Here is a 10,930-nt window from a genome sequence, read left to right as displayed (position 1 = left end):
CTTCCTGGAATGGCTCTGAGGTTGCACCAGTGGGTCACCACATTCTAAAGGGCTCTTTTTGACTATTTCATTACTGCTGGAATTACTCCATTTCATTGTAACCTCAATTGTACACGATTGCACTTTATAGCAAGAACACAAATCTTACTTTTGTCAGCTCTCAGCCCCCCAGGCACAAAGCAGATATCAGAGGTGTGGCAGACTTTCATATTTTCTTTTACAATTAAAACACTCAATATGCACCCAAGGGTCCCACAACCACAGGACACTAAACCAACACAGTATTCTACATATGAAACAAGGAATTGGGGTCTTATAAATGGAAGGAATGAAACAGGGTGTTGGAGCAGCATGGGACGTGGATTAAAATTGTTAGTAAAACAAACTGTAAAAATTTCTGGCAAAAATTCAAACAGTAACAGCTGTAAAGGCACCAACACAGACAGCGAGAGCTGTTGGCAGACACACAGCAGGCTGTAACAGTTGTTAGCACACACACAGAAAAGAAGCACCAACTTTTTACAAAATACACAAAACAACATGTACAACAATCAAACTCAAAATTCCAAGACCAAAACCAATAGTAGAACTCATCAGACTCTTTTGGGGATTCTAACCCCTTTGCATTTCTTTCAGGGATTCCAGCCTTTTTTTTCAGGGACTTTAACCCCTCTATATCTCTTTAGGGGAATCCTATGCCACTGTAACATTATCACATAGACACCAGAACTAATTTACCTTGTATGATCTCATGGTTATTAGGCAGTTCTTTTGCACTGCACTTTCACCTCCCCAATTCAGGGGTCGTCAGGGGTCTTTGATGAAAGGCTTCCAGGGTCTTCTTCTCATCTGAATTTTTCAACTTTGCCCTTGGAGCATGTGCAGTTACAGTGTTCTTTGGTCTGTCTTTGGTCTTAACCAGCCTAAATTCTTTGATTTGTGGCTAACTGGATTTGCACTTATCAATTTTTCATTAGCACTATACTTCTCTATCTCTAAAGCTATCCACTTGGCAAGGTTTTTTTCTTTTTTTGTCTAATCAGCATTAAGCAAGTAGTGAACCATATATTAACCATTGTATTGTACAAAAAGTTGTGTTTTCAGGTTACATAGGTATAAAGAGCTGAGTCAGGTTATACAGGTATCAGGTTATATTGACATATAAAAAGACATTATTTAGGTTATATTGATATCAGGTTACATAGATATATTGGGTTATATTGATATATAAAAAGTCATGATTTAGGTTACATTGGTATCTTATAACTCAAGCTATATAAGCACCTTGTAACTTTGATCTAAGTTATATAGGCATCACTTAATCCCTAAATTTTTGAGGAAAACCAAGGTGAAAGCCACTCAGTGGGCCGGGATCCTCCCTCCAGGAACACCCAAGGAGCAGCCAAGGGTGTTTGGGTGCCTCTTTGAGGACATGGGATAACTGCAGTAGCTGAGGGGATGACCCAGAATTCAAGACTAAGAACAAACAAAAACTAAGGCCTCCCCACACCTCAGTAATGCTGCTGTTCTGGGGTGCTGAGGACACTGGGGCTGTTTTTCATACCCTTTTCCCCACATTTTCTGCACTTGCTGGTTGTCACCTTCTCAGCCCCAGCAGCTGCGGGTGCAACAGAAGGGGTCAGGTTGGAAAGGACCATAGGGCGCATCTGGTTCTGTGGTTCTGCCTCCGTGCTCAGGCAGGGTCATCCCGGAGCACCGGGAGCAGCACGGAACACCGGGGCAGCACGGAACACCGGGGCAGTACGGGGATGGCGCCGCCGCCTCACGGGGCTCCCGCCCCGCCGCCGCCCCACACTATGAGGCAGCGCGCGCGCGACGTCAGACGCCGCAGCCAACGGCGGCCTCTGCTTGACTGTGGGCTGGGAGGCTCGTTGCATATTCACGAGGTGGGCCCCGTGTCTGCGCTGACGTTGCGCCGCCGCAGCCAATAGCAGCCTGTGCCTCCGGGTCATGAATATTCATATCTGCATATTCATAGCCACGCACTTTGGGCGCTGCAGCGGCTGCGGCCGGGGGCGGGCTCGGCCCCGCTTCCCTCACGGCCCGTGTGCCTGCGGAGCCGCGCCGGCGGCGGGAGGCGGAGCCGGCCCGCCCCTATTTATGCCGAGCCCTGCCGGGAGCGGCGCCGTAAGTGTGGGGCGGAAGCGCCCGGCACCTCCTTCCTCCCGCCCGGGTGCAGGCGACGAGGATGAGCCAAAGAGACACCCTAGTGCATCTCTTCGCCGGCGGGTAGGTGAAGCCCCGGGAGCTGCTCCTGCACTTGTCCGGGTCTGGCCCCGCTCCCGTGCCCGCCGCGGGGCGGCCTGGAACGGCTGCCTGGGGACATCTCGGTGGGGCTGCCCCGCTGCTCCGTGCCCGAGGGGCCGCGGGGAGCAGGGAGGGGCCGCGCTCTGCCTCCCGCCCCGTGCCCCGAGGCCTTTCCGGGCCCGCAGCTGCCTCGGGCCCGGCCCCGCGTGTTGCGTTGTGTCACGGGTGGAGCGCGGGCCCGTGGGGAGGCGGGGGTGGAGGCTTCCCGTAAAAGCACCCCTCGGGTTTGGCCCTTATCTGTTTTGGTGGGGATGCGCGCCGGGCCCGCCGTGCCTGGGCTCCCCGCTGCCGGGAGGCTGCCGGGACTGGCCTGGCGGGCGGGCAGTGCCCGCCGGGCACGCTCGGCCGGGGCCGCTGTGTCCGCGCCATGCGTGCTGCGCTTCCTGCTGCGGCGTGGGCACACGCAGCTCCCCAGCCACAAAGGCAGAAGAAATGGGAGGGAAGAATGCACTCAGAAATAAAAGGGTTTAGCCTTAGTTAGGTTTGAGGTAACTTTTGTGCCTTCACAGCTATTAATGAAGTTTCATAATGTATGTTTTTAGGTTTCAGAATGTTTGGGCTGTATTTCTGAAGCCTGTGGTTCTTCCAGGGGCAGGGAGGGAAGAAGGGCACCCAGCTTAAAAGGGAAAGCTGGCGGCCCTGCTGGGCTTGGTTGTAATAGTGTATTTGGGTAGTGAGCATGACTGTAGAGAAGTGATAGAGGACACACCTTGCATCCCATGAGAGAGCTTGAAGCTGTGCTTTCCTTTTGTGGTCCTCGTGGACAAAAATTAGCTTGCTGCTTCTGGCCTGAGGTGTTTGAGGTAGAAGAATAGTGTATTGATTCTGAGCAAGTCTGAGTGACTTGGATGCTTGACAGTACTTTCTCTGCTTCTGGCACACTTTGAAGTATTGTACACCTGATCTAGTTCCTGTGTGGGAGCTTTATCGTCCCCTTGATTTCTTGCACCCTGTTTAAGAGGAGAGTGGTTATGCAGCAGGAGGCCCAAGATGTAGTAGTGTGTACTGTTTTCTGCAGATTTTGCATCCTTGTAAGCATTTAGAAAAACAACAGCAGGAGCTCAAGAAAGATCAGGAGCTGCTGAAGAGAGTCCAGTAGAGGGGTACAAATATGAGGAGGAGTCTGGAGCATCTGTCAGTGTTATGAGAACAGACTGGGGGAGTTGGGCTTGTTTTCTGGTTCAGTCTGGAGAAGAGACTGAGAGGGGATATTATTAATGCATATTAATATCTCCAAGAGGTGCCAAGAGAGTGGTGCCAGGCTTTTTTCAGTGATGCCCAGCAACAAGACAATGACAAGAGACCATAAACTAAAACACAAGAAGTTTCACCTCAACATGAGCAAGAACTTATTTATATTGGGTGGCAGAGGGTGACAGAGTACTGGAACAGGCTGCCCAGGGTGGTTGTGGGGTTTCCTTCTCTGGAGATATTCCAAACCCACCTGGACATATTCCTGTGTTACCTACTCCAGGTGACCTTAGCTTGGCAGGAACACCAGCCAATATGACCTGCAGAGGTTCCTAAGGATTCTGAGAGTGGTCCCTGATTATAGACCTTCAGCTTGACAGCTCTGCACAGGGGAGGTTACTGAGCACAACTGTGCTGCTCTATTGTTATGTCAGAAACAGGTTTATGAACATGAAACTTGAGAGCAGATGAGAATTGCTCAGTTTGCTCGTTCTTATTTATTGCTGAGCAGTCTGGTCGATGGGTATGTGCTGGCCAACTGGGTCAGGGGTTGTGCTGTGAGGAAGAGGCTGAGTATGAGCCACACATTTCCTATAACCTTAGTTCAGCCAAGTTAACACTGTGTATTTGGTCACATTTTGCAGTAGAGAAGTTTACTGGGGTTATCTCATGACTTTGCAAGTGTAGTGCACTGCAGATCACCTGAGTGATCTTTAGTTTTCAGTGAAACTTAAAAGGAAAGAAGCTTTGTAGCTTTGTTTGCCCTAAATTGCATCAGAACCTCTATGGAAACAACATGACTATCTCTATCTGCTGGTGCTTTTTTTCTCTTTTTTTTTTAAATATTCAAGTGCATTCTTCAGTTCTTGCTTTCTGTAATGAAACTTTGACAGATGACATTGCTGTTTAGTAATATAAAGAGGACTATCCTGGGATGTCTCTGTAGCTGCCTAGGCTGTATGGAGTTTTTTGTATATCTTCTCTTTTACCCCCCACTTAGTCAAATAGCTGTTGTCACTATAGACATTATGTTGGTAGTAGAAACTCAGGTGCTTTTACTCTAAACCAAGGATGCAGTTGAACATTCTTAATTCTTAAATTAAAAAGTCATGTAATTGAAATGTAGGATGTAGATCAACATTTTTAATACAAGTAGTAAGTTATGGCTGTTAGACTCATTTTAAAAAGTAGTAGAAAACCTTAGTGTTTTGCTTTATAGGAAATATTAATATGTTTTGCATATACTGCCTTGCAACCATAGAGTGAAAATTCAGGTGTTGGCTACAAAAATACTGTTCAGATTTTCATTATTTATTCTTCATTACCAGAAAGCTTATGACAGTAATTGCGTATCATATAAACTTCAATCAGAGCAGTGAATTTGTGTGCATGTTGTTTCCTCAGCAGAAGGAGGGGTTTGGGTTAGGAGGTGGACAGCTGCTTTTCTGACTTCACACTTGGATAGTCTCAGGTTTGCTTCTTTGTTTCACTCTTGGCATTTCCTGCAGAAATTTGGCTGTTTTCTAATTTAATGTGTGAGGAAGTAGAGGGAGGAGCTTCTTTATTTATCTTGATCATAGAAGTGTCTCAGTTGGTCTGTAATGTAATCATACTCTGTCTGAGGCTCTTAGCAAATCCCTACGGTGGCTAAAACGGTGAAGGTGCAGGAAATGTATTTAACCTAAGTGTTTGAGTTCTCAGCAAGATCAGAAAGGTACTGCTGAAATGTATGAAGTAAAGGTAAGAGATTTCTGATTTCAGAAGGTTGTTAATAATGTGTAGCAGGTATTGTGATGATGGGGGCTTTTTCAGAAAGGAGCCCCTTGAGCCATAACTGAGTAGCCAAGCACTCAGCTCCTCTCTGCCCTAAAACACATTTGTGGCATAACCGTGGATGTATTTCAGAACAAGTGAGAAGGAGTTTAGTGCTTTTCTGTCCAAACTTGAGATTATCTTTATATTCAGATCCAGTTTTGTGTGAAATAAGGCAGTGTTTGTTTAAAGCTTGGGGTTTGCTCCATGGGGTTATTACTAAATTGCGTGAAAATTGCTGTCAGTACTTGAGAAACTATGCCCCTGGTACTTCTCTCATTTCTTTCTAGATGCTTTGAGCTGTTTTTGCTTAATACAAATGTTATTGTAAATATTGATTTACCCATCTCTTGATAAAAGCTACACTGTTCATTTTGATGTTTGTTTTGGGTAATGGAACCCAGTGATGCTTGATCCCCTGGTGGTGTTTTTCCTGTTTTCACTTGTGAGTTTCTATGTGGCGGCACATTGGGGGATTTTACTTTTACACTGTTCATTAGACATCACGAGTTTGATTAGTATTTGTAGTTCATGGATGTGAGCTTAACTTGCACTTTAAGTTCCAACAAAGACTGGAACTCTATTGGTGAGTAGAGTGATTAAGGATTTGTGGCTGCTAGTACTCTAGTTGAACAGTATTATACAGGGAAAAACTGAAAATTTGGGATTAATGAATGCTGTTTCTGAAAGCTGTACTTGCTAAAGCCCTTCTCTATTCTCTGAAGACTGATAATATAAATGTAATATCCAAAGCTGCAACTTTGTTAATGTGAAAGTTACTCTGGTTGTAAGACCTGCATAAAACTACTGATAGACTCGGGACCTGAATTTGCAGTAACTGATGAAGAGAGGAGAAAGTTCTGTTCTGTTTGTAAATGGCTTGGATTTATTTTTTTTGACAGAATTTTGAGCTCAGTTTACATGCTGTTTTATTTGAGAGCCAGTGTTTGTATGGAACTTTCATTTTTGTACAGGAAAGATAAGTAGCTGGTAAAATACATTAATTAATGTAGACCAAAGATCAAGGTCAAGATTTATCTTTAAGTCTTTGAGGCTGTGGTTACAAACGTACTGTGAAAGGTGAATCTGAAACTAGCACTAGGCAACCATGGCTTTTATTTCATAAAATACACCATTATCTCAAGGAATTAAAAAAATGTGCACTGAAAGTGTTAATTCAAAGTCAGGCTACACTGGCATTTGGAATATCAGTCTGCCTTAGAGCATTTCTGGACAGTCCAGTGGCTGAATTTGAGACCCTCATCCATGCTGGAGCTGTCTCTGTTGGTACTTGCAGGGCTGAAAGGTCCCAGTAGAAGATGCTCAACTGCTCTGGACAAGGGCAGTGGCTCCTTAGCAGATACCTTAACCTTGCAATAATAAGAGGGAAGTTTTCCTCTTAATTCCTCTTATTTCCTCTTATGTCTGGAAGAACCTGGGATCCGAGTGCCAAACAGGTTTAGGTTTTTGAAGCATGTATTTTTTTCCTTGGGGTGTCGCACAAATAATGCAGGTGTGTCTGAGGAACATGGTTGTCAGAGCTGTACCTGTTGAACATTTAGCAGAATTTAAAGCCCAGTAGTTCCAGGCTTATTTCTGTTGAACCAGTGAGATGATGGTCTTCTAAAAAACCAGTTCGGATCAAATTAAATGTTTTGTGGGTAGCTGGGGCTTCTTTTGTTGCGCTTTTTTTTCCTTTCCAATATATGCTTTTTAGAGGAGCAATGTTCTTAGTTTAGGAGACCATTGCCATCTTCCTAGACTCTTCAGTCCAAGAAATGTCAAGTAGACGACTGTTCTTAGTTTGATTGTTTTTCTTTTAGGTTTGTTGTGATCCTGCACATAACTACATCTTGTGATGTCCATGTCTCTTGTTCCACTGAGTGTGACGTCTCTTAAATTGTACCAGAAGTCTCAAGTTGAAATTTTAATTGTCTAGCTTGACTGTATTAATAGTGGGATTTTAGTCTTCCTTTTTTAACCTATGTGTATAATTTTGTGAATTTACCTACTGATCTCTGCTTTTCTGTCTTTCAAATTACTTGGAACCTACAGGTGGATTCTCATGCCCTTTTATGATCAAGGTACTTTTGCTGAAAGTCAGCTTTGCAAGCTTGTTTAATACTCACGTGCTAAAGCTGAAGAAGGCTTGTAGTACACAATGATTAGAGGCAAATATCACATTTAGGATAGAGACGATGGGCAAGTGGTCTTCTGAATAGCATTCACTGGAAACTGCAGTAAGCATTCAGACATAGGAATGTCTCAGGATTTGCCATTCTTCACTTCCCATTTATACTGTGTCAGCAGGAGTGTGTTCACCTACTTATTCTAGCAGGTGAAATTCATCTAATCCTGGGGAAAAAGTTACACATTAGTAAATGTTCCTACAAGTCACACTTGTTGGGGCCTGGTGCATGCATGACTGGAGAAACTCAAGCCCAGAGTGGTTTTAGGTGGTAGTAATTTCTGAAGTAGTTTACAGAATCACACCTGCATTTTTGAGAAGAAAACTCCTATTTTTCAAACTGTTAAGAAATGTTTTTCTGAAGTGTTCTAATTCCTAATTTGTGTTAAACCACAAACTAAAAGTCTTCCCCTTAATTTGAACCAGTAGGAGGGGAGCAGGAAAGGTGGCAGCAATCTGCTGGCAATTTATAGAGCACTTGTTGTAGGCTGGAGCTGGTGGCTGGCTGTTTTTGACCTGCCAGGACTCAAGCACAAAAACGTTGCTGTCTCTGGTGGTATTCCCAGTAGTGTGTTAAATAAGCAAGGCTGGAAATACATTTCTAAGTAAAATACACTGTCCTTGATGCTGTGACAGAACAGCTGCTGTGCTTCTTAGAAGTTGCTTATTTGTACAGAGTGCATATTTTTAATTGTTTCTCTTCTTTGTTTACCCACAAGCTCTGTTTATTGACAGTTTTTCATAAACAGATTTTTGTCAAGCCTTGGGGTGTTTATTTTAAAGGTCAAGTGAAGTAGACAAGTCAGGATAGTTACTGGATATGCCTTTGTTTAGAAGTTTAATTAAAACTCAGTGGATCTTGTGACCCTTGAGAAAGTCCTGGTTCCTCAACATATCAAGACACTTCTTTCACTCCTTCAGTTTCAGATGTTGTCTCTGTTATATAGGGCTTTTTGAAGGCTGGGAAAGTGATCTGTTACTTTGACAGAAGTAGAAATTGGGGATTTTGCCAAGACTCACATTACAGAACCACACAGCACTGTAAAACTTCTTTGCTTTCTTCAGCTGCAAGAAGAAATTTGAGCAATCTTGAAGATCGGGGACTGAGAAGAAGTTTAATTCATCAAATTCCACTTAGTGGAAAATATTATTGGGTTCAGTGGAGACATCTTTAATTGTTTAAGAAAAGCCTAACCAAAGAAACACAACACCAAGAAACTGCCAAGGGTGCTGATTATTTGAAATTACTTGAATGGCAGAATGTGGTGCAGGAAAAGGCTCTTAAAGGGAGGCCGGTGACTCTGCTGCTTCTTCGGGATGCATGTGAGTGTGATGCTGGCTGTCCCTGACCAGTGACAAGACCAGCAAGCACAGAGTAGCTGGGTATGAGCCCTCTTCCCCAGTAATCCACTGCTGAGTGGAGGCTGGCTGCCCATCCACCCTGGATTCTGCTGGAAGTGCTGCCGTCAGGCATCGCTTGTGATTTGGGTGTGGTGCAGGGGAGCATGCAGGGCACGAGCTCCAGGTCTCCAGGTCAGTGTTAATCTTCAACTTCAGATACTTTTTCTGCTCTGATGTAGCGGGAGGGGGAGTGGTTAGAGGGGGTCAATTAAGGGCTCCAAACTCCAAGCCCTATTCAAGAATGCAGGTCAAGTTTTTTTGCTACTTCCATGGCATTTAGCTAATTAAAATAAATCATACCTTGTGGTTGCTCTTGTGATTACTGTTGCTTGAAAATAAGTTCTTGTGTAACCTGTCTAAAATCAAATGCAGAAAAGCTTTCAAGAGAGTAAGCTGGTTGCAGGAAAGGAAGTAAACTCTAAAGCCAACTTCCTTCATTGCCTGTACAGGCATGTTACCATGGAGTGGGGTCTGGCTTGAACTGCAGGAAACACAGACAGCTTTCTGTCTGTCTCAGAACTTTAGAGCTTCAGGTCAAATTGTTTTGAGAGCTGACCTACCTGTGCTTCTCATGTGCTGTTGCTGTCTTGAACATTCACATTACAGGCTCTTACTGTTTCCAGCCCTGGCTAAAATAAATACTAGCATATCTACTCTCTTTCTACAACTTATAATTTTAAAATAAGTCTATTTGTAGCTTACTGTTAGAAGTAAGTGAATTGCTTATGCAGAGCAGGCTGCTCTAATGTCTGTGTCAGGCTGTAACTGTATGTGTGCAGCACACACTGAAAAACTGTCTTTCATCTTCCTGTGATAACACTTTTTTCCAGACTTGCAAAGAAATTCAATTATCTTTCCTCAAACCTTGAAAGAGAATAGATTTCAGTCGAATGTTGGAGCTAGGGATGGGCAGGATGCCTTTAGGCTTAGTAATAGGATACCTCTAGGTCACTAGGTTTAAATGGAGTGTTCAGTGAACATCAAGCTTCTACTTGGCAGCTCTACTCTCAGTTCACAAACGGATGCAGTGCTGTATTTTTGGTGTTTTCTGTGGTAGAAGAGTCGCCAGATTACCCTCCTGTAAAAATATATAGGATATCTTGAGTCTTAACTATTACTCCTAATTTGGACTCAACTATTTTTCATTTTGGAAAACATTTTAAAATTTCTTGAACCGGCTTATAGCTTATTAAAGAGTTTGGGGGTGTTTGAGCTTCTTGTGTTAGGAAAAAAATAGCTGATAACTATCTTGTCATAATCAAGCAATTCTTCTAGTTATGTATATGTTAGTATATATATTTATTACAGGAAGCAAATATGGGCCTTTTGACTTTAGTACAAATTGTATTTATGTGTTAGTGGATTTCAAACTGAGCTGTATTAGCATTAATACTTGAACTGGAATGTAGGTTTGCTTCTTCGGGTTGGATTGTTTTGCCTTTTTAAAGGAGATAGGTAGTGTCCTGGCCAGAGTTTTAAGAAGAGTATTTAGCAATGTTAAGAGTACTGATCTCTGAAGGGAATCAAGAGACTGTCTTGGAACTCAGAATTTGTGGATTTGCTCTTTTTCCCTCCAAGGTAGTTGCAGAGCTAGGCTGAGTTCTGGAGAAGCCCAGGAAGGCTCTGAGCAGAGCTGGGCAGGGCAGTGTGTTCTGGCTGCGCTGTGGTTGAGCGCAAGGGCAGCAGCTGCTGTCGGCACAAGCTGTGCGTGGCTTGCCTTGGTTCGCTCTCGGCAATGAGGGACAGACTGAAGCAAATCCAGCAAGTCTTTACCTGCTCAGGCACATGAGCTCTTCTGGCTTTGCAGTTTCTCCTCTACAATACTTGCTCTGCCTTGCTGAAGTGGGCAGGGCTTGGGAAGCACTTGGACAATCACTGTTTTCATGGTACAGTGACCAAAACACAGTCGGGCTTTTGAAGATGTTACTAATTTACAACACCACAGATTTTACCAGTTTTTACACATAGTCCTATGTGCATAGTGCATAAATCTTTTCTGCCTTTAAGAGT

General features: G+C 43.9%; 1 protein-coding gene across 1 annotated transcript in view; it reads left to right on the top strand.

The window, feature by feature from the left end:
- Positions 1 to 2,080: 2,080 nt before the first annotated feature.
- Positions 2,081 to 10,930, top strand: part of SLC25A36 (solute carrier family 25 member 36) — a 30,378-nt gene continuing 21,528 nt past the window's right edge. The window contains exon 1 of the mRNA XM_021553639.4: positions 2,081 to 2,250. Within this exon, the coding sequence (XP_021409314.1) occupies positions 2,210 to 2,250 (41 nt within the window). The 5' untranslated portion in view covers positions 2,081 to 2,209. The remainder of the gene's footprint in view (positions 2,251 to 10,930) is intronic.

The sequence above is a fragment of the Lonchura striata genome, chromosome 9 (assembly GCF_050655825.1).
Source record: "Lonchura striata isolate lonStrDom1 chromosome 9, ASM5065582v1, whole genome shotgun sequence".
Taxonomy (NCBI): domain Eukaryota; kingdom Metazoa; phylum Chordata; class Aves; order Passeriformes; family Estrildidae; genus Lonchura; species Lonchura striata.
This window is presented reverse-complemented; position numbering and strand designations above follow the sequence as displayed.